The sequence below is a fragment of the Parasteatoda tepidariorum genome, chromosome 3, assembly GCF_982258835.1.
Source record: "Parasteatoda tepidariorum strain Cologne lab strain chromosome 3, Ptep-v5.0, whole genome shotgun sequence".
Classification (NCBI taxonomy): domain Eukaryota; kingdom Metazoa; phylum Arthropoda; class Arachnida; order Araneae; family Theridiidae; genus Parasteatoda; species Parasteatoda tepidariorum.
The window spans coordinates 115,427,465-115,453,233 of record NC_141757.1 but is presented as its reverse complement, the minus strand read 5'-3'; the positions used below and the strand labels follow the sequence as shown (position 1 = coordinate 115,453,233).

Genomic DNA, 25,769 nt, shown 5'->3' with positions numbered 1-25,769 from the left:
TCTACATTCAACCACATTTTGAAAAATAAAGAAACTGCTTATAAGTAAATTGTTCGAAAAAACACACAAAATAACGCTTTATATTATTTAACACAATCAAAATATCTTCGAGAAATAAGAGACACAGATTGCATAACAATTAGATATAAAGATTGTATTCCAACAGCCGTATTAAATCGTATTCGACAAGAATCGCATAACAATGATAAACAGGCGTAATTGATTATAAAACAACACATTATTTGACACGGATTCGTGAAACGTTTAACTATATTTAATCTCATTTTGAGAAATCGAGAAACGAATCGGAATTACGATACCACGATTTAACGTTTTACACAAATAAGTGAGCATCTTTAAGAAATAAGAGACACAGATTGCATTTTAATAGTTGTATTAGACATGAATTGCATAACGATTGATTCATTGATCACAAAAACACGCATTCTTGAAATGTTACGTAGGTAAATTGACCGTGGAACCGCAAAGTAGCACCTTACGTTATTTTACAAGTCGAACTATCTATGAAAAATAGAGACGCAGAACCTAGGATTCTTGTAATGTTAATTATATTCGAGAAGCAACTCGGTAAGATATTATGAACTATCATTTTATAAGATTCACATATTATTTTACACAAACAATCGAAATGTGTGAGAAAAATAGCGACACAGAAATAACAACATTATTTCAATGTAACAGAAACCAGAAATTTCACACCTTAAACAGATCCTATAACGTTCAATGATATATTTCTTAAAAATGTAATATCGAATTCTTTCACTCCGCCTTATTGTTATAAAATAACGCATTGATAAATTTCTATTGGTACAAAAGTAAAAAAAGTATGAATATATCACAGAACTCCATTTAGAATAAAAATTAATGTTTTAAAAAATTTTAAAATCAAAGTCAAAATGTAGTAATAGATGGAGCACTACTGATTACCAAACCTGCAGGTGAAATAGGAACAAAAGCGTATCAGTTATTCTAAACAAGTGTGTTATTAAAAATAAGATTTAAGTTCGATAGAGGTGAATATTCTAGATTTCTGAAATTATGTTTCTTTGTAGATTCCCGAAGAAAAATTATTGTTTTCGTTTTCGATATAATAGTTCCATAAAATTGTAGATACTAAATTTCATAAGCATATTTTTAGCAATTTCTGACTAACCCCTCCCCCTGCCAGCAAATATAAGTAAATCACAAACTCTCCTCCCATGCTTTTACAAAGTTGAAAGAAAGTTGCACATCCTTTTTGGTTTTGCTTTAACTTTGACTTTTAACTTAGTAATCTAATTTTCAGTTTTTTAGACTGAAAAAAAAAAAAGTGCAACTTTGTATAAAACAAATTTTTGTTTTAATTCGTTGTATGAAATTTTGAATCGAATATTCTTTGGGCATCTTTTGAGTTTACCTTCAGCTATAAACTAATGATCTCAGAAATTCTCTGACGAATTTTTTTTTCTCTCCTCAAATTCAACTTCAGCTATTTGAAAATTTTCACATACATTTTTTGTTATTTTTTCATTTAGTATTTTAAGAAAATTTTGAAAATTAGGTTATATTAATGTCTTCCATAAGCATTGCACACACCCCTCTTCCCCCCATCAGCAAAAATAAGCATATCACAAACCCTCTCCTTGCCATTAGGTGTTTATGCAATATTTGAATAGTCCCTAGTAATATATTAGCATGTTTGCAATCAAGGCACGCCACTGATTGTAACAAAGAAAAAACGAGGTACACGCAAAGTTTTTCTCATACAGCAAACAGCAATAAAGTGTCATTTGAATACACAAATACATTGAATTCTTCAATAGTTGCAACAATTCATAGAAATCAGGGCACGAAAAAACTGAGAAATTTTACCAGAGGACGGCTTGTCCAACAATGTACCCGTCCTCCTTTGAAACTAACCCCCGCAGCAACTAAATAAATAAAAATATAATTTTCTCTTATTTATTACAAATATTTATATAAATTGCACAATGAATTAGTAGTTACTAGGATTACAAATACTAGGTTACTGATAGTAACCTAGTATTTCCTTTATGAAATAATTTAAATGACAAAGTTCAATTTATCCGAGGGTACTGCGTTTTTTAAATGAATCAAATATGACGTTTGGCAGTTCCACAATCAAGCCAATGATTTACAGAGGTTTCGGCACAGAAATCTGAAAGGGGTTTTCCATTTAGGTAGATGCTCATAATTACGTTTAACGCTTCTTGTTTAAGACCAGTTCGTAATGTGTTTTTTTGTAAGTTCATTGCTGAAAAGTTCCTTTCAACCGCTGCAGTAATCACAGACAGAGAAAACATCAATTCCACCATGCGCAGAGTGCTGCTGCATTTCTAGATTAGAAGGTCATTTTAGAAGTGAGGCGCTAGACTCTTGTAAGATAATAAAAATTGAAAATGTATCACGAACACTAATGGGAAAATGGCCGCCCGCGCGGAGGTCGGATTCGAAAAATTCGTTGTCAGCGGGGAATTTTTGATCGCCGAGGACGGGCGGTTTTTCGAGCACTGATGGAAATAACAATGCAGATACAAAAGAACAGCAATGTCAATTTAATGATAATACATTTAAGTAAAGAGATTAAAGCAATAAAAATAAACACACAATAGCACAAATATATAAACACAAAAAAGACGCCCTTCAGGTAATTTTCCAAGAATAAAAAACTACACATAATTAAAAAGTACTCAACGTAATAGGGTGGGGAAGGAACAGCAAGAAAATACCTCGTTATAAAAGAATTTTCAAGCGCAACAAATTTCTCCTTTGACATACAATAACAATTGAAAATAGAATATATAATATTCTTAAAGAATATAGAATATTCTTTAATTTTGTAATTACACTTTGAATAAATCTCAAAGCCACAATAGTAAGCTACACCCCTGCAAAATAATTATTTTGTTATGTCAAAGTAAATTTCTTGAAAGACGATAACACGTTTTGAGAAAAGAGAGTAAAACAAAGACAAACACATTAATAAAATATAACTGCCTTAAGCAATTTGAAAGGTTTTTTTGAAAAGGGAAATTATTATGGTATAAATACAGCTATAAAGTTCCCGAAAAATATGTGCACATTTGTGAATGGGTTTGTTCGATTTTGATCCCATCAAAATAGTGTGAGAAGAAGAAAGTATCTCAAACAGAAATCGGAACCAAGTAAAAACGGCAGTTGTCAATGCATAACCTATTAAAATAACAGGGGATTTTCAGAGAAGAATCGTCATAGCTTTCTAAATCAAGCTGTTATTCGTATTTTAACGATGAAACAAATAAATTGACTTAAGCTGATATTTCATTACTGCTTCAATCAAATTTTAAAATCATGAGAAACACAATATGGCAGATACAATGGAATAGACTAACTGATGTCTGGGTAATATATGGGACACTTACTGTTTGTCTAAGATATGTACTCTGACCGCCACTAAGTCTGCGGCAGTCTTGTGCTATGGAAACAAGAAGAGGGCACTTTAGGGAGGGTAGCTTCGATGAAGAGGTCTACTTTTCCATCGCCGAAACCAGTCCTAAAGAGGGACCCCTCACCCCTACTCAAAATAATCATACCTCGTTGCCATAGTCACCGCCACAGCTCCAGACGAATGTCTGGCAGAGTACCTATCTTAGACAAACAATATGCGGGTTTTTGTTACACTTAACACAAATGTGGCAAAATTCGCTCACATTCTTGACACTTAAGTGTATAACCATAGTCTGATTTAAGATGACAAAAACTAAGAACTTGAACATTAAGAGCTGAATGTTTGACATACATAGATTGTTTAACTAAAGATTTAGATGAAGAAAAAATGCTGATCTTTGTTAATGTAAAAAGGTATAAGGAATATCTAAATCATCTTTAATTACTAATTGAAAGTTTTAAAGCTTAATAATCTTTTTGATTAGAAAAAATTGATTGAGACATTTTATAGTTTACACAGTAAAAGTAACATACATGGATTGTTTAATTAAAGATTTAGATGAAGAAAATATGTTGATCTTTGTTAATGTAAAAAGGTATAAGGAATATCTAAATCATCTTTAATTACTAATTGAAAGTTTTAAAGCTTAATAATCTTTTTGATTAGAAAAAATTGATTGAGACAGTTTATAGTTTACACAGTAAAAGTAACACTTGTGATTTTAAAAAAAAAGAGAGTAAATTATTAATACTAAGAAATATTATAAGAAGTGTCATATATTACATTACAAAGGCAATACTATTTATACAACAAAGATTATACTATTTATATTGTTTTCTTGTGTGCCAAGTTACTCCAATTTATCATTCAAGGTCTGTTTCTTGGAAGTATTTTATACTTTTGGCTAATAAGATTTAAAATTATATACGCTCAAACTTTTCTTTTTACAGGGATTCATCACAAATAACATAAATAAGTGATTATTTCTTTTGATATTATTACAAACTGGCAGTTTTCATATTGTGCAATCGAACAATACCCTTATCGTTGCTTAAATATATGCGCACACAATTTTAGAGATTTGTACTTCATCAACTACAAACTGCACTTAACCACGGTATTATTAAATTTAGGCCATTATCATCTTGAATCGAACCTTGCTTTTCTTATATTTTGCATTTTTTGCTCTTACTTTTCACATAGACAATTAAATAAGCAAAAAAATTAGTAGAATATTTTTTTTAGACTTCCACCTCGTCCCTAAAATTTTAAATGCTTTTTACATTTTTAAACAAAATATTTTGTGTTCAAAATGTCCTTAAATGTATTTTAATGAGCTATAAACTAAGTTAATACTCAGTGCAGAAATTAAAATATAAATAATCCGCAATTATAATTTAATATTCTGTAAAAAGATAATAAACTTGGCATGTTATTCTGAGATTTGGTGTAGGCAAAGACGATGCTTTTAAAACATGCACATTATACTTCATTCCTCTTATAAACAAACAAATTAAAATCTTATTATTTTCTCTTAAAATTTTACAAAAACGCACAATAGAAGTAATTTAAAACTTGTGAACTGAATGTGAACAAATTCTTCACTACATAGCCAAACTTTTATTTCCTTGGTAATGCAATAAATTACGAATTCTGAGCTTAAATGTAATAATAAAAGATGAGAGAAAAATAAAGATAGGTAACCAAATATATTATCAGTTCCACAAAACCTAAGGTGTATTTCGACCAAACAAGGAAGTATCAAATTAAATAAATAGTGTCATTTAAAAAAAAAATATGCTTGCTTTGTCTCAAGTACAATGTTGGGGAAATAGATCTTAATATATAATGCATAAAGCAATGGACAACTGAATTTAAAATAAACCGATAAAACTTTAAAATTAATGAATTTAAAAGTTTTACAATTAAAGAAAATTTAATAGTACTAATAATAATTTTACAAAACATTACATTAAATTTTACACATATTCAATAAGAGAAAAAAATACACACACAATTTAGAATATTCTAAAACTTAACACAACTTTCTTAGCTACAAAACCCTAGAGGCAACTACCAATTTTACTCATAAGTAAAATTATAAATATTTTAATTAAGTTTAAAACACTTAAAGTTAGGGTATCAAAACACAAGATCATTACTCCTGTCCAGGGCGAATAGGCTATTTAAAATAATGATTATCATCTCTGATTATTGTATTTTCCTTACTACTATTTTATTTTTTTCTCACAAATATTTTTTTCTTCATAAAAAATACACAATTCTTTTAAAAATCAATATACTATTGACCTATAAATTAGCACTTAATTTTGAATCAGAAAACTAAGATGTGAATATAGGACAATGAAAAATAAGAGAAATTTTTTTTCTGTTATTTATAAAAATTTAATAATAATTTAATGCCAGCTATTAAATCAAGTTAGTTCATTTTATTGGCAGCTGTGTCTTTACATTAAAAAGTGCACAACTAAAATCAAACAATTGAAATGGAAGGGTTTATTTCAATACTGAAAGTTAAATAAATTTATCTATTTAATTTTAATTTTCTTAATTTAAATACATAAGTACATATAGTAAAAACTAGAACTAAGAAAGATTAGAAAAATATTTTTCTAGAAATACAACAATGGTTGAATTTAGATCAAAGAAAAAATGGCAAGTTAAATCTTAATTTCTCAAATTATAGTGAAAAGCATTTTGTTGAAAACATTAAAAGTGTTAAATTAAAATTGAAAACAAAGTAATAGATAGGCCCACAGGTAGAATGAATTATATTGTGTAAAATCTATGCAGTAATGCATCAACAAAGAGCAAAAATTTTTATTGCTAAGCACTTTTCTTTTTATTTGGCTCTTTTCTAAGCAATATAAGTTTGGAAATGAGTTATAAAACTTTGAGTCTTAAAAATCAACTAGGCAGACGTAAGAGTAAAAAGACGAGCTTTCTATGTTCCTTTATTCAATAACATAAAATTAACAGACACAAAATAAATGAAAAACACCAATATGAATACAAGGAATGAATGAGCACTACTCCAGCTATTTGTGTTGTGTTTAAAAGTATGAAATGAATTTAATAGCGTCCTCCAGGTCTACGACCCATTCCTCCATATTCCTGTCTCATATTTCCCATACCTGGACCAGAATTGAATGATCCACCAGAATAACTGCCAGGTTGGTTCCCAGGGCCTTTAAATTGATCAAATTGGTTTTGACCAGGAAAATCATTACCCATGCCACGGGGGCCACCTGAACCCATTCCCATATTACCACCTCTAGGTGGACCCATACGATTTACATCAGACATTCTTTGTTGACCCATTCCAGAGTCTTGCATGTTATTACCTCCAAAATTGTGTTGTGAACTCATTCCACCCATATCAGACATACCACCAAATCTTCCAGGAGGTCCCATGCCCATACCATCAGATGAGCCCACATTTCCCCTAGGTCTTGGGCCACCTAAATCTGACAAGCCGCCTGGTCCCCTAGGTGGACCCATGTCTAAATTTCCTGGACCTCTGTTATTGGCATTTCCACTGATATCGGACAATCCACTAGGTCCCCTAGCTGATCCCATACCATCTCTTGGCATTCCCATGGCATCATTGGGAGATCCCATTCCAGTGCTACTTATTGGAGGCTTAGATGTATTCCCAAGAAGAGAACTTTGAGGTTGATTTGACAAAGAAGATTTGATATTTTTTAGTATATTTGGTCCAGTTTGTATTAAATTGTCCAATGCTTTTTGCACACTTGGATCTCCAAAATTAATAAATGTGCTTGGCGGAGCAGCATCACCACCTGTTTGAGTGTCTCCTAAAGCAGAACTTGCATCTCTACTAGTTGAAAGTTTATCATCCATGGTTTTTAGCCCAGGAATATTTGTACTCCCAGACGATGGCGGATTCATGGTATTAGCCCCGAAAGACTGATTACCTCTATTTAATGGAATATCATTACTTGACAACATGTTGGTATTTTGACTTGAAGATGTAGGTGCTCCTTGATTCATGATATTCATAATGCGATTTTGGAGATCTTGTTCTTTTTGGGCCACATCAATATTATCTTCTAGGAAAGAAAATTAGAATTTTTTTAAAAACATTAAAATGTACAAACACTGTAAAAATAACAGAAAAAGTAAGATTTGCTTTTTGCAATAAAATGTTACGGTGATACCTACAGCAGATTACCCATTATGAGGATAAATACTTATTAGGAAGTTCACAGTAAAAATATCAGGAAAAGATTAACGATTTTATAAAAATTCATTTAAACAATAAACATTTTTAAAGCCAAAATAAAAGTATTTACATTTTTTATGACCTTTCATGTATTATTAATGGTACAAAAGAAAGTCTTAACACAACAGCATATGACTAAGTTTGGTTTATCTCAGTATTTTATACGGTATAACAATTCTAAGAAAAGAAAAAAAAAAAAGACATACAACGGAGACAAAAAAATATCACAATCTAACTCTATTGACTACTCTATGAATTGAGGTTAGTTATTTTTATACTATTTCTCATAAAATAAATAAAATTTTTAGACCAGAGCTGCATTTTGATTATACCCTTTAAACCTACAAAAATGACTAAAACCCCTCATATGTTTTCCTTTCCGCTCGGAAGATTAAACAAAACAATCATTAAAAATAAATCTGCTAAAAAAAGATTTCACCTCTTATTTCATGTTGAAAAATCCATTCCAGTTACATATAGCTTTCTACTTATCTTTACGTAAAGGAACTCAACAAATTAAAAATGACAAATCAGTTTATATATGAAATACGAAGTAAATTTCGTAAAAAACAATGGATATTTTATTTAACTTTCTGAAAAAAAGTTTATAACAAGTTTTATAGTTTAAAACTTTCTTTTCCTTACTTACTCTTACAAGATTATTTATGAGCGCTAGTGTCACAATGATGTAATAGGAAGAAAAGGTTACAATATTCAGCCAACTCATAAGTGTAAAATTATTAATTTTATTAAATTAATTGAAACTTTGAGTAATTGTAAAGAAAAATAACAATTGGACCAATTTTCAGCTAGATATGCAACATTTAACCTGTTAATCAAGATGCATAACTTAATAATACTTAGTCAAACCAGCTGAAAAGGTATTTTGTTTGTAGTTAGAAAATAGAAGCAAAATATTTAAAATAAAAGTGAAAAAGGCAAATTTTAATTTCAGGAGAAATCCATTAAGGATACAAGAGAAAACAAAATAAGGTTGTACTTACTTTGAAAGGGGGGTTGATCCATCTTTATATTAGCAGGAGGGATGGGAGTTCGACCGATTCTCCTATCTTCCTCTGCATTGCCCGTAATTTTATCTCGCCTTTCAGTTAAGTAACGAATTACTGCAGTTAACTCAGTTTCAGATAACCATCGTCCATCAGCGAGCATGCGAAGCAGTAATTGAATTTCTCGGTCGGCAGATACGTTTCCAACGTAAGGTCCACGCTCGGCTCGTTCGCGTTCCATTTTTTCTCGTTGCAAGCGAACATGCTTATGAAAGTTTTGACCCAGCAACTTTAGAGCATCTTCTAATGGCATATTACGATGTTCTGCAACAAACAAATACATGTTTTTTAAGCAATTTAGTAAGGAATAATAATCTCTAAAAAGACTATTAAATTAAATATACACATTATTTAAAAAAAAAAAAGGATTCTAATCAATGCAACAAGTACATACCTGTTACTCAACAAGGCTAATTTTATCAAAAAATAAGTTTTTTTTCTGAGTATATACAGGAATAGAAAAATCTGAGGTAAAGGCTGATTGACATTCATTAAAAAATGTGATTTCTGAAAAGTTGCACTTGGCAACCCCTGTGCAGGGTTGGTAGGTTTCCGATACCACAACAGTTTTTGATAATTTGAACAGCTATAAACTTCAAATTAAACATTTTTGTAATAATGTAATTTTTTTTTTGTTATTTCAGATGCCCATAATATTTGTCAAATAATAAATTAATACTAAATTAGAGGCTGAGGTCGAAAAAAAAAACCCATATTATTTTTGCAGTTTATACAACTACTTTCTAAATGTAGTAACTACTTCATGTTGAACACATCGTATTAGTAATTGAAATGCGAATTGAAGGGGTATAAATTACGTAAAGATTGCTTACTTTGCTTCTCGTAAGCGTTATTATACCAGTGAATAGGACTGAGCGCTTCAAAAACTTATGAGTATATCTCCAAAAAAGCACATTTGGAAGGATTGTAGGGCAACACAAATCAATGATTAATGTAATGAAGTATTTCTTTTAAAATAGACCTTGAATCCAGCCATACCCTTCAGCATTAGATGATTCAAACATCTGATCAACATATTATTTGGCAGTTTGTACATTTTTTTTAAAAAAGATGTAATTTCTAAAGCTAGTGGTTAACACAGACAATAAACTTCAACTATTTAGGATTAAGCGTTGTTGAACTATATAAAATTAGTTTATCACCGAAAAAACGTTACTAGTTAAAGATAAATCGATTTAACATAGGTTTCATTTTTACAACCTGTAGCAAGATGAATTTTATTTATATTATCTCCCAACCGTAAGACATGCCATGCAAGTTTTACACTGCTTGATTGATAATTTTTTTTTTAAACTGACAATTAACTTAATAACTGGTCTTTTTTAGTAATCAGATTCATACCAGTGGTCAGAAAAACTACATTAATTTTGAAATTTACTACAAATATTTTTCTTAAATGCAGTGACTACAAAATACTTTGGAATTGTAGTAACTACCTCACTACTTTAAGGAGACAAAATTTGCTGGAGAACTTAATTTACACCTATGTTCAAAATGATTTTGAATAAGAAATTGGCTTACATTAAATATAAGGGAATAATAAAAAAAGAACTTATTCATATTTACACGATCCAGTTTGCTATTCTATTTATGCCTTTCTCGACAGTGAATATTTAATTCAAGAAATACGAAATTATCAAATGCTTGCAATTGTTAAACACTCTTTTATTCCTTCTAAGAAATTAAGTACATCGAAAATATGTTCCCTTCCTTTGAAACAACATCAATGTTTCATGAGTGTGCGTTTGCAAGTGAGAGTGCGACTAAAGTGATTAAATATCTATTTCGCATAATGACTAGTTTAAATATTAGTTATAAGTGATTTTAAATATGTAACTTCTATTAACGCTTAGCTAGAGCCACGGGGTCATTTTCCTTTTATCCATCGATGGACCCGTGAAGATTTGTATCCATCAAATTCGAAAAATTAGTCGGGTTAGAACAGTGTTTCTTTTCTAAACTAACGTTAAAAGTAGATGACAGAAAACACTACAAATTGGTTTTTTCTGTACATCATTACTTACTATGCTACTTTTTTTTTTAAAAAAAAAAGTAGCACACTACACTACACTACGAAAAAAAGTAGAGACTACAGTAGTTTCACTACTTGTAGTGCAATACTTCTGACCACTAATCCGTACTGACAATATATTCAAATAAGTCAAAACATATTGACAATATAAGTCAAATTTGACAGCAAGGAGTAAGATTTATTTACCCCACTTCTTCCAAATATACGAATTGAATCAGATTTGAAAAGTCACTTTTTAAACAGACACCAAAGGAGAGCATAGATCGTTTCCCCCCCCCATTTAGTGAGTAAAAACCTTAGAGGAGTAATTTAGGTAGAGAGAACCAGTCCCCCATCCCTCGTTGCAAAGAACATCGTCACGTGATTCCTGGACGATTTTCCCTCCAGTAAACCCTCTCCCCATTCTTTTCCTATGGAGGTGAATTGATGAGCTGTGTTTTTAACTATAAAATTTAAAAAAAATGGTGGTATACTGCTGTGCATTTGGATGCAACGAAAAATTCATTAAAGGAGAACCTTTTACATTTCACAAGAAAGATTCTTATTCTTTTATATTCAATTATAAACATTTATTTTCTATTTATATGTTAGCACGTCAAGTTATGGAATGAATTTAATTGGTTTTTAACTAGCAAAATAGCAATTATTTTTTTATATTTTTATTTAAATTGATAGATTATAATGTAATTAACATTGATAGGCATTTTCATTACAATTAAATTTCATATTGATACAAATATTCTGATATTTTTACTCCTTTTCTGATAAAGCGCGTGCATCGGATTTGGCGCATTTCTTTCACGCCAATGCTTGCAAACAGATCGCTTTAATTTTCGCTCTGTAACTTTTATTGATGCATTAAAATAATTTTTTGTAATAATTTCAAGCGAATTTAATTATATATATTAAATTATTTAATTATATATTTAAAACATTTCATGCAAAAAATAATTTTTGGGATCAAAACTAAAATTATCTTTTAGAAATTCCGTTATTAAATAAAATTTATAAGCCGAAGAATATATTTCTTATTATTTTATTATATAGGAAAAATTGTTTGGATATTCATATTTACTTAGGAAGCTTTATATTTATTACTGTACATTTATTATTGAAGAATATATTAACTAGGTTATTATAGGTTTTATTATTAATAATAGGTCCTATTATTAAATAATTGTTATAGGATTATAAAAGGTGTGGCTATTTATTATTATCCTTATATGTATTTAATTTTGATTTCGAGAAATAAAAAGGGAATCATTCTTTTTTTGAATATCAATTAATTTTTTTAATATAAAATTACAAGTAGCTGTCGAGAGCTATCAATGTTTCAAACAACTGGTAGACAGTATGTTCTTATATAGAATTTCGCAATACTTTTTTTTAAAAATAAGATAAAGGGACAAATAACAAGACAAAAATTTGCTATTTTAATTTAAATACTTTCATCATGTTATGTTAACTCACTAAAATTTTAATTGTATGCATTGGTTGAAATAAATTATTATCGCTGATAACACTGATAACATATTTTATAATTCATGTCAGAATGTAATATAAAAAAGACATGATGTATTTTTAAAAATTAAATGTATTTCCTAACTTTGCAAATTAAATTTTATTTCTTTTTCCTTATTAAAATTTACAGATTATAAAGTAATGACTTAGAAAATATTTTGCATATCAAGCCAGAATGTTGTATCAAATGGATAAGATGATTTTCTTTAAACAAAGATTGACAATGAAAATATATTTCTTAGTTCAAGCCGTAATGTAATATAAAGCAGAATGATAATGTATTTTTTTAACTATTTAAAATAAAATATTGATATCCAATTATTTTCTTGCTGTTCTTTAAATTCTATTGAAGTAAGTAGTTATTTTTTTTATTTAACTCTTATGACGTTTTGACAAAAATATTTAATACCTATAATCATTTGCAATTAGTTCTTTATATTTTAAATGCTTTCAAATGTATGTTCGATTCAAAAAATCATTATTTTTATTTCATTGTCTGGCATAGTCATACTTAAATAATATGTTATTAGCTTTTTATGATTAAGCAATTAAATGTAGCACACATACTATAATGTATTTTTATTTGAAAGCTTATCTTTTACAATCACGAATAAAATTGGGAAAGCATTCAAAATAAAATAAAAGAGAGAAAAAATCTTTAGGTACTCTTGAAAATATTCCTGTACGATGCAACCGCCAGCTATGAATTTTTCGCCAAAATGGAAACCCCCATCTTGGAGCAAGGTTTCAGAGCCCAAACAATAGACTAGCTCTCTCTACCCTAATATCTCCTCTAAGGTAAAAACGGAATCGAAGTTTGAAATGAGACGAAAGCATTGCTAGTTCTTCATGCCTCTGAAATGGAGTTAAAGTATCTAATTATTACTACTTGAGCAATAAATCAGAATAATTACACTGATTCAACATCAGATTTGTATGCATGAGTATACCTAAATGATACACTGTTGGAATTTATCTGAATATTCAAATAACATGCCAGCTATTTATCATAAAGGATTTCTTAAAATATCAGTACACACGATCCCTTGCAATTAAAAAACTTAATATATTTTTTTAAACTTTCTAACATTTATTTTGTGTAATTAACAGGATAAATTTGTTGCTCTTTTCAAAAGAAACAAGAGCTCTTATCATTTCCAATACTATTTTACAAATTCATTGAAATTCTAATATTGCATAAAAATATAAAAGAAATTTTTTTTGGCTAACTAAATAATGGCTTTAAATAGAATATTCAATAACACCATTAGACAAATTTGATTTTTCTCGCCATAACACAAGATAGACAGGTGATCAACATGAAAAGTCTTGATATAACCATATCCTGAAAGCATTTTCTGGTAATGTTTTAGTCAATTAAACACTCAGAGCTTCACCACTAAGCGATTGGCTTTTTGATATGTTACAACAAAGCACATTCAACAGATTGATTCATACATTTGAACTTTATTGTACTTAAAATTACATCATGCTATCAGTTTAATTGTGTTATGTTATGAAAGTGATCAAATTTTGGGGCTATAATAATGGAACATTTTTAAGCATTGTAAAAATTCGTTATAATGACTGTTCACGATAGCAGACAGAATTTTCTAATAGCGAGCTATTTGCTATAAACTAATACAAACATTTAAAGCAAAAATAACAATAAAAAAAACAACTAAAAGGTGAAATTGAAACATTTAATTCTTCCCCTTTTATTTGGAATTATTTTAATTTAAAATAAATGTCTAGAGTAGAACCGGGCGATATTGGAAATTTTAATATTGGCATGATAATTTAATGATGATATATCATCGTCTGAAGTATTAATATTTTATCATGATACATCACAATATTTTCAATCTTACTAATTTACTTATTTTATATTTGACAATGTTTCTTCAACAAAATGAAAAACAGGCATTTTTTAAAATAACTGAGTAATTATGAAAGCTTAGATTAATCAATTTACATTGTTCTGAGGTAATTGTGACTGAAAATTGTATAGATAATTGGCATAACTCACAATGGCTGATGTTAAATCTCTTAGTATATTTGAAGCACATATGGAAGCGAGTTTTTTAAAAAAAAAATAATTAACATATAATTAATAATTTCAAAAAGTTTTATCAATCTTTATCAATCTTAATTATCAATCTTTGAAATGCATTATAAAATGGCTATTTTTTTCATTCACTGTTAAATGCTGACTCCCAAACATCGAACATTATTTAAAATAAATATTCAATGATGGTTTATGCATTACATTACTGATTTAATGTTATTTTTTCTACATATTTTCCTTTTTAGTAATTTCATAAGGGAAAGTCGGATTAAAAGAAAAACTAGATGAGATAGATTCTATATTGACAGCTATTTTCCAAGATTCATAATGAAACGACTAATTTCTTTGCCTTGGCCTAAATTTTTAGTACAAATTTATCCATTAATACGCTTGCTATAATGCCACCTCCAATATATATATATATATAAAAAGCAATAAGCAAAACAAATCAGTCGCCAATGTCTTTGAACTGTGTGAAGTAAAAACAGGGTTGCCACTCAAATCTGGAAAAAAAATTCCCTATGTTTTCCCTGTACATATTATGCACTATATATTAAGAGGAAACAACAATTACTGTGCTCTTGTGTGAGCTATATTGGGCTAACTATATTTATTAGTTTTAATTGCTGGAAAAACAGCTGAATATACTTAAATAATGCTATAGTAAATGAAATAGTTTAGTATAGCTAAAATATCATGGCTGAATATCCTATAGATTACACTTTAAGTGGTCACCATTTTTTAAAAGACAAAAATAAGAAACAAAATTCCCTGTATTTTCCCAGTTTGTACAGAAAAAATCAAAATTCCCTGCATTTTCCCTGTTATTTTAGGTGATTTTTAAATTCCCTGTATTTTCCAGGTTTTCCCTGTGGAGTGGCAACCCTGAAAAAGTTTTCTCTTCTCTTTACGGAAGTGGACATTACTCATTGGAACACAATATAGTTTATATTTATCGAGTGCCAGTATTTTCGACACCTATCGAATGTCGATATTTTTCGTATGTAGATATCAATTGTTTTCACAATACATTTAAATATTGTTAAGGCGAAGACTCTCAGTGTAGTGAATGGTGACAGATGCAACTTAAATCTGTCGAGTCACAAAGTCCTCCACGTTCCCATATTAAATCATACCTCTGGGGGTTCTGATCCAGGAGTTTCTTGTCTTCTGGATTGGTTCAAAATTAAAAAGCTACGGAGTTGAACATTAGTAATCGTAAACCCAAAATTGGGTCGGCTGTTAAATGACGGTTATAATAGAAAATAAAATACTGCTAAGGCTAGCCGCGATGGCTCAAGGGATAGGGCTTTTACTTTCCAATGGGGCGAACCAGGTTCGAATTTCAGTGATGGCTGGTCGATACAAATCCCGCATCCGGCTTGCACCAACCACAGTGCTGACATAAAATATCTTCAGTGGTAGATAGATCATGGGTTATTGTCCCCTTGCCGTTAGGTTAACCCTGGGAGGTTTAATGCAAATACGGGTTAGTTTCATGAAAAAGTCCTCCACAAAGGCAAATTTCTCCCTATACGTGATCCAAGAGTTCCCTTGTTTTCTGGACCGGATTCAAAATTAAAAGGATACAGAGTTGAACATTCGAAGTTATAAACCCAAAAATTGGGTCACCTGTTTTTAATGATGGTTATAAAATAAAATATTGTTAAGGTGAGCTGTGATAACTTAAGGAATAAAGCGCTTGCCTTCCAATGAGATGAACCAGGTTCGAATTACAGCAATAGCTGGTGACACGAATTCCACATCTAGCTTGCACCGACCAGTTCTGACGTAAAATACTCAGTGGTAGACGGATCACGGGTTCGAGTTCCCTAGCTGTCAGGCTAACCGCGGGAGGTTTTCCTCTCCATGTAATGCAAATGCGGGTTAGTTCCATGAAAAAGTCCTCCACAGAGGCGAATTTTCCCGATACTTGACCCAGGAGTTTCCTTGTCTTCGGGATTGGGTCAGCTGTTTAACGACGGCAATAAAAAAAAATACTGTTACGGTAATAATTAAAAAATATCGACATTTCCTGATATATTGCTTGGATCAAATCTAGAATTCTTTTAGAGACTACCTTCGACTAAAGATTGAAGGCTGGATAGGTGATTTTTGCTGGATATAAGGAAGGGGAGGAAAAAAAAACACACGCACACAAAATGTCTTAACTTTCCATCGCCCTGATAATATAAAATGTTAATTTCAATAAAATAAGAACCCATTTTAGATAAACGGTCAACAAAAGACTCATTCTTTCGAAATGCGCAGCAAGGACAGGATTCTTACTCGGTTTTTCGTAAGGTTGAAGATAACTTAAGCAACTGTCGCCCACACATAATTTTACAAGTATAAAGTGAAATGGTGTTCATATACATTATCTTTTTCTACATCTATGTCAGAAATAAATAAAAATGTCGCAATTTCATAGAAAACGTCGCAATTTGTAGTAAGCAGGCAGTGTTTTCATTACAGAAAAATAATGAGAGAGAATTTTTCACCCTTTCTCTCAAAGTTAAGTGAGATTTCTAAAAATTAAAAAAACATGAATAGACTTGGAAAAAAAAATTTCTTTAATTATAATACATTTTTAACATCTTCTAATTGAATATTTTTGCTGCATCATCATATGGAAAATATTCTATATCTACCTTTTCATCAGCTATTATATTTATTTGGCCGAAAAATATCCGTATTTGTTTCGTTTTGACCATTTCTACCGACATTTGTTTCATTTTCATTTGTCCGTTATGGAGTAGAAGATGTCGCCCTAACAAGGTATTTGCCCATCTTACATTCATGCACAAGAAATGTAAACGTCTTTCATGAAGAAACCTTACCCACGGTGAACATGTGGTTGCAGAGAAATGTGTTCTGAAGGGGTTCGGGGGGAGGGTGTTCTGCTGTTCGCACCAGTTCTGAACAATACTGGTAAATAGGGAAGCTAGATAACAGGACCGATGTTCAAAATAATGAAAGATCAAGGAAGAAAAGTGAAACGGATTTTATTCAAAATGACAAAAGAAGAATTTTTTTCCAAAATTCGAGCATTTAGAAATTGATCGCGTGCGCGAACTTCTCGCGTTAATAATTTTTTATTGCGAGGAAAGAAAATTATGAGCGAGATTCTCGCGCTATAGTGAAAACACTGGCAGGACATTTTCAGTTCCTTATAAACATACTATTGTTTCTTTAATAAGAGCACTTTGACGGTATCTGTGAAGCTCGTCGTAACAGTGGATTTTCTGATAATATGCCAGACTCGCAACATCGAGATTTTACTGAACTATTTACATTACATAGAAATCATACATGAAAACTTTTCCTTAACTTCAAATATATTTATAAGAAAGGCATTTTATAAGAAAACAGTAGATATTTTAACACTATATAAAGGCACAATGTAAAACACATTCTCATCATTTAATTTTATAATCATTATCTTCATAATTTGTCAATGCTTACTTTTTATAGAATTTTAGACCACACATTGAATGATTTCTATCTTTCAATGCATTTTTAATTTTGTGTTTCAGAACGAATCTGTATGGTTTTGTCAATTGCGCACAACACAGCATTAACACATATAATTATACGGTTTTTAAGTCTAGATTTTGAAGAGAGCAAAAGTCGATAAAAATAAATTAGAATCCATGTTTGGATTCTGTAAATTCAAAAATACATGTATTACATAACCCAAATATTTGATGCAAATGCATTAGTGTCACAGGCACGATGCTAGGCGAACACGTGACATAAGCCACAGGACACTGATGCTCTGTTAATCAAGCTTTTTATAAGCAAGAAGTTCAAATACACAAAGTGATACATTCTCATGGAGAGTGGTCATCTAATGCCTGATTGGTTTACAATGTCACTTTTTTTAGAAGGTTATAAGAGTACAAGATATAAGAAATAAATAAACATATGAACGTATCCATTATTTGCAAAGGCATACTATCTAACATTAATTTAAAATGATATTATAAACTTTCATATTTTTTCTTAAGCACAGTGTCTAGGACAAATTTCATTTACTTCCCCTCTTTGGTGGTGTTTTTTGCCCCCTTGTTGTCCAAGGGGGCACTTAAATTGTATTTTATAGCACACCTGATTAAATATGCACAAGTTTAGCTGAACATGTAAGAGAAAAAATACGTGAACAATCAGAATTTTTTCAGGCATGTCCATAGATTTTTGAGAAAAGTACATTTTTTTAGGCTTTTTTAATTTCTAGCCAAGTGTATACGGATGGGGGGGGGGGGGAAACCTTGCTAACAACACACAAAGTTTAGACAAGATTTAATGAAAAACAAAATCAAAATACGTAGAATTTGATGTGATACTTTTTGAAAATATTTGATATACAATGGCCTTTTTGCACATCATCAAACTGTAGTACTCTTGCCAACAGCCAATATTTTAATACAACAATTAGAGTTAGTTGCCATTTTTTTCCCAACATACATCCAGGCAAGGATGTAAATTCTCACTCATATTAAAAAAATAAAATAAAAATGATTAAATTAGAAATGTTTATCAAATATTAAAAAGAATGAAAATGACACCAAGATTATCGTCAAGCCAAACTGTTAACTTAATTCAGCAATTAACCAGAGTTAAAACAGTTTTTTTTAAGTACATAATTTGGTAATTTATAGCGGGCGTCGTGAAAATGAACAAACCATTATATAAAATTGCTTGTTTACCAAAATTACGCCAAATACGCAGTGATAAAATGCACTAAGGAAGAGGGAATTGCTGACTCACCCATCTAAAGAAAAAAACTTCTAATTTTTAAAATAAGCATGGTATCAGTCCGTGACACATCAGGTTAATAAATCGCAGCTAATCATTTAAAAAGCATTGAAATGACAAGAAAAACTTGAAAATTAATGTAACAATAATCCACATAAATCAGAAAAAAAAATTGCTTTTTTCAACGATCTAAATTAAACAAAATTAAAAAAAATATTACTTACATAAAATAAAGATACATTATTTACCGTACATAGAAATACTGCACAAAAACTCCTAATAAAAAATGTGCAGGCAGAATAAATATTTCATTTTTTAAATATATTTTTTAAAGAAAGCTGTTTCATTTTTGGCTTCTTATTTAACAACTTTTCTTTAATCCTATAAAGAGACATGATTTCTTGATTGGTAATTAAGTCTCTTTGTTCTAGTCCTTTAACGGCATTTTCTAAATGCATAACTAGATCGTCAGTAAAAATCCGTTGTTCTGCTGGTTCTACCTCGCTGTATCACTGCCTTAGTTGTTTAAAGCTATATTTTTGATTTCCTCATCTGTTAATTGAGACACAGTTGTGGCATCATCGTCGCATCTTAATGATTCGACAACATCATCTTCATTCAATTTTTCACTCTCACAATGACTTTTGATGTAATAATTCTTTCTATCTTTCTCTTTGTTTGGACGAAATCCTTCAAAGATGGGCTCATTCTCATTATTACCAAAAAAAAAATAAATAAAATAAAAATACTTGATGGCTTAAGTTATTTCAAGCATTAAGGGTTTTTTGGTCGACTTCTTCCCACGCTTTTGCTATGTTCCATGTTTCAGTCTTTACGGAATAAGACTTTAAAAAGTCTTCTAATATTTGGCCACCATTTAAAGAGGTCAGCATCGACCTTAGGAGTTGAGTTTTGTATTTGCACTTGAAGGACCTCAAGATACCGATATTTATGGGCTGCATAATTGAAGTGCAGTTAGGCGATAAAAATACAACAGAAACATTTGCCCTTTCCATTAATAACGGCATTTTGTGGGCAGAGCAATAGTCCAGGATTAGAAGTGGCTTTTTCTCTTCCAAGCCAATCGATAGAAAATGTTTTCTAACCTGAGGCACAAAATAGTTATCCAGCCATTCTTCTAGGAGTTGTTGTGTCATCCATGCTTTTCTATTGGATCTATAATTGACGAGTAACACTTTAACACTCTTCAGGACGCGAGGGCGAGCACTCTTCACGATTGCTAACAATTTGCATTCGTGCATACCCGCAGCATTTGCACACGCCACAATAATCATCCTCACTTTACAATCTTTGACACCGGTTGGATATTTTTCTTCAGCTGCGGTTAAAGTCTTTCACGGTACATGGGGACAAGTCTTAATTTTTAATCAATTCATCAAAATCTTCTATGAATTTTTTTTGGCAGCTTCGGTGTCGGCTTCAGCACAATCTCCGCAGATCGATAGCTGACGCATCCCATATCTTTTCTTAAAGTTTTTTAACTATTCAATACTGTAGCTGCACTCCTCTTGAATGCCCATTTCTTCATGAAAAATCTTTGCTTGAGTCATCAATATTGGTCCTGCTAAAAGTACGCCTTCACTACTGTGTCGTCGTACCCACTCAATCATAACTTAATCATGATCCTCATTTTTGGCATTTCGAATATATTTCCGTTCTTTCATTGCAAGAGGTGTATCAGAGTTTGAAAAATAGTCAAAAAGTTTCTTGTTCTGTTTTTGATATCGTACAGAGTAGACTTTCCAATTTTATATTCCTCACACTAACTTAGATACTGTAGTCAGATAATGAGTAATGTATTTTAAACACAATAAAATCTATTGAAGAACAGTATTTTACAGAAAACTTACCAAGCTTTTTATTTTCTTTAAAATATATCCATAAAATGTGAACCGTGATTTAAAAATTCTGTGAATATGCGTAATATTTACTAAGCATAATTTTTAAATCGCATTTATACGAATCTAGATATACTATATGTAGGGGAGAGACATCGGACATTAATTGTTATATTAAAAAAATATTATTTTCATAGTTTCAAGTATTTATGCAGCTGTTAAAATGGCAAACAATAGTTTTGAAAATATGTTGAATACAGTAGTCATGAAATAAGAAAAATTGGTTGAATATTTTGATTAAACTTCATTTTAATACTAAAAATTTTTTTTTCTCTATACATACAGCAGTAAAGTATGTAGTCTTAAGTTTAATTTGCACGAAGAAAGAAGTTTATATGTGAAAAATTGTTGGAGTAATTATAAATTTATCAAAAAAGTGGATTTCGCACATGAATGTCAGGTATCACTGCCCAATTTTATTTCGTCGATAAATGTACGGTTGCAAAGATTATTATTTTATTGCTTAAAATTGAATGTTACATGCATTTTTAACAACAAATATTGTTGTTATTAAATGATTGTTATTAAAAGATAGAATTCACTAAAAGTATATAAATATGCAATAAATAAAATAATTTTGTGATAAAAATGATAAATGAGGTTTATCTATTGTCAATACATTGGTCACTTTCATTTACACCTGAAAAAATAGTCAAAAAACATAATTTTTGTAACTGGGCAGGGCTACCCGACACATTTTGAAAAGAGCTGAAAAACATGTTTTTTTTTTAAATTTATATTTTTTTAAGTTAAACTATTCTTTTTGCATTATTTAATTAGATGGTAAAACAATAGAAACATACTAAAATATTGATTATTACTCATTATTATACAGAAATATAAACAATACTCCTTAAGTGGGCGGGCTACCCGACTCTCCCCTAAATCAAAATTATAAGAATGGTGAAGTAAGTCACAAAGATTACGTAAATTATGTATCACAATGTGTGATTTGTAAATTGAAATTGAATTGCTGTTTATGTTTCTTAAATCAGAACAATGCGAATAGCAAATGATACAAAACGCACTAACTAACAAGACGTAAATCACAATGTGTGATACTTAAATCACTTCAATATGAATTTTGTTGCGTGATTAGCTAATAGTTTTCATTTGAATTGTGATCATTATAATGAAAACTGCAACTTTTGATTCGAAAGGTGCTTAATATAGAACAGCTATGCGTGATTCTTACATCATTTTGCATGAGAATTGCAAGTGGCGATTCTTACATAATTTTGATGAGAATTGCAAGTGGCAATTCTTAAATCTCTCTTTTGTGAATCGCAATGCCTAATTTTTAACTACTAGAATGAAAATTGTGAGGTATGATTCTGAAATAACTTTTAATATGTATCACGCTATATGATTCAGAAATAACTTTAATTGAAATCATGATGAGTGAATCCTGATGAGCAATTTGTAAATCACTTTCAAGTAATGTTCGATATGTGAGTCATTAATCACTTTAATTTAAATGACAATTTGTAGAACATTTTATATGAATTCTGATTCGTAAATCAAGAATCAGTTTAATGTGAATCATGACATTTATTCATGATCAATGAAACCTGTAGAACTAAATTTTATTTATAAGCAGTAAAAACTAAATGTAAAAATTTGGTTATAAATGATAAAAAATAGAACGTACGTAAATTAAAGAAAAAATAGGATAACAATATTTACCTGTCATAATAACAAAGTTAACACATTGACATATTTCTAAATCGAATAAACACTACATATCATTCGAAAACTGTGACTACAAAACCTAAAGTTTGCTAGAAATTTCAGCTTTCACAACAGAGAGATGAACAATAATTTGGTATGAAAAATCTAGGACAGAAAAGTTTTGCATCTTCTTTAACCCATCTTCACTTCAAGCATTAAAAACTGCATCTATCAGAATTTCTATAATTTTCCTTTGATTTTATTTATTATTTTTCTTTTACTGCTTTTTTGAAAAAAAGATTAGTATTATTTTAATTCCTAAAAAATCAAGTACTTTTCAAGTACCCTATTGCGGAATTCAAGGACTTTTCAGGGCCCTGAATTTTTTCAGCAAAATTCTTTCAAGGTTTTTCAAGTACCATGGGAACCCTGAATAACTTGTCAAAAAACTTAATAAAAATAATTTAAAAAAACATGTAGTTGAAAATCACAATTTCTTAACTCACAAAAGCTAGATCGCTAAAAACGAACAAATGTGACGCATTGGATTGCTTTAAATACGAGATATTTGGCGAGAGAAATTAGTTTTGGAGTATTTTGCAAGACTTATTTCGAAAAGGTATTCACCTCTTCCTATAATGTATTTGCAGATGCACTGCATGAGAAAAAGGAATAAATTTCGGAGAAAAATTTAGTGCTTGGTTTGGAATTAAGGGACTTCCATTAGTCAAATTCATACTTCAGTACAAGGGATTCCTGGAAATCTTTTTCATGTCAATGCTAAAGAAAGAATGTTACCCCCCTTTCCCCCTGCCTCCTAAATATTACATGGTCAGGGGAAGAACGAATGTTACTCAATCACGTGTATCCTTTTAGACCTATTCAAATTTTCTATTTTGACTCCTCCTCCATGCTAACGTTCGCAGCGCTCACCCTTTCCAACAGTATTTCTTCTTTCCTTAACACTCTAATAAAAAGGTTCCAGGAAAAGCCTCCTTTACTAGCCAGCTGCATAGGAAAATAGGGGGGTGGGAGCGTCACTAACGGTTTTAGTAGATCTTCTCTTCCTCTTTCTGGTGATTTATGGGTTCACTGCATAAATCACTAGAAGCTAGAAAAGGAGAAAACGTGCCAAAAGACCTCTTTTCTTTCTTTTTTAAGAGAGGGGAAGATGAAGAGATGCTTATTTTGATTGTTAAAAAGTGTCCGAGATATCAACCCTTCCGGAAAAGGGACGTCACACTGTAATATTGTTTTTCAAAATAACATGACAGGAAAACTGTTTCCCTTCTTGTTAAGAGGACACTATTTCATGGGAGAAACTTTGTACGACAAATTCTGTTTTCTCCTAAAATCTAAATTTTAAAGTACAGAAAAGAAAGGTTAAGGCAAACACAAGGTAAACCATAAAGTTTCAAATGCTGGAAAATTCTCCTAAAAAAAAAAAAAAAAAAAAATTATGGCAATATTATTTCTCCATTGGGTATATTGCCGTAATTTGATATTTCAAGTAAAAAAAAACATCAGCATTTGAAACTTTATGGTTTAATATAAGTTTACTTGAAATCATTTTTTTAACACCTTAAATTGGTACTGTAGATAAAACAGAATTTTCCACAAAGCCTGCCCACTGTATAGCATTCTTTAAAGAGTTAATTGTTTTTGTCCTAACAAGGTTGACTGCATAAAAAATCTACAACTAATTACTATAGATATAGTCTACCGCTTTATTTAGTAGCAACACTTATTAGAATACTCAAGTAAGCAATTAGTAGATTGAAAATCTAATCTAATCTAGTGATCGTTTTCAGAATCTTTAACAATTTTAGAGAATTTTATAAGATATAGAAAAATCTGCAATTTTGATTAAATCATGAAAAACTTTAAAAATTGTGTCTAATCATAACTGCCAACTCTACTGGAAAAATTAATAGAGTTAGCTGCCATGTTTTCTTAATCCAAACAAAATAACATACTTTGTAACATATTAACCCAGATAAACATTCAAATAAATTGGAATAAAAATTGTTGATTCGATTGGAATAGTTAATCGGATACGCGTTTTTCGAGCTGAACACATTAAGCATTCTTCAAAATCAAGAAGGGATAAAAAACCTATTGCCATTGAAACACTATCTAGGACATGATCATTTTTATAATCAAAAATAGAAATAACACAATCAGAACATGATAACACATAATTTATCTTTAATTCCATGCAATATCATATAAATTCAAACATGATTATAGCCAAATACAATTATAATTCAAAATAAAATAAAAGACAACCTTGTTAAATATAAAACGTTTTTCCACTTGTAAATTTATTTGCATGAGATGACAGCAAGTTGTTCCCATTTAGCTAAGCTTTAACTATGGAAAAACAAACTACACCTGATTAAATAGTTAGAAAACATCTTTGTAGGAGTCAGTACCACTATGACACAAAAAGCAACAATAATACCTTATATATTTTTAATTATTATCTTAGTAGAATATGAATTCAATCTGATTTAAAAAAACTTTCTTTGAAAGGGGTAAGAAGATAATTTTTTATGAATGTATTTTGTAGTAAGCTTTACAATATTTTAAATAAAGAAATTTGCAGAGGGAAGCTACTTTTAGAATAAGCTACGATAAATAAATAAATATAACTGAATAACTTTGTTTGTGTCTTTGTGTTTTCGAGATCAGCTATTGTCTAATAAGTTGAGAGCCTTAGGCAGTAATGCTAAAACTGTTGTTTCAATACTAATAGCTGACTACCAGTGACATCCTAAAAGAGACTATCTCTTAATGGGAGGTAACACTGGCTAAAGTTTACATAGATGCAAACATGAACATGAAAAAATCTAGTAGATTTTATGAAATAATATTAATTTTATGATAATTGTTGAATAATGTAAAAAATATTTTACACATAGGGAATTTTATGGTCATCAAAATAAAAAAACTGCAATATTTTCCATTTAAGATTGACATTCAATAAGTTTGAAA

The 25,769-nt window shown here is 30.1% G+C and overlaps 1 protein-coding gene across 5 annotated transcripts in view; it reads right to left on the bottom strand.

The window, feature by feature from the left end:
- Positions 1-6,391: 6,391 nt before the first annotated feature.
- Positions 6,392-25,769, bottom strand: part of Neos (nuclear receptor coactivator protein neosin) — a 29,754-nt gene continuing 10,376 nt past the window's right edge. For 3 of the 5 annotated variants that reach the window (XM_043048105.3, XM_071184489.2, XM_043048106.3), the window contains 2 exons: positions 8,720-9,046; positions 6,392-7,542 (listed from right to left, as the gene is read on the bottom strand). In XM_043048105.3, the coding sequence (XP_042904039.1) occupies positions 6,542-7,542; positions 8,720-9,046 (1,328 nt within the window). In that variant the 3' untranslated portion in view covers positions 6,392-6,541. The remainder of the gene's footprint in view (positions 7,543-8,719; positions 9,047-25,769) is intronic. The other 2 variants (XM_071184492.2, XM_071184497.2) reach the window with 1 other exon arrangement.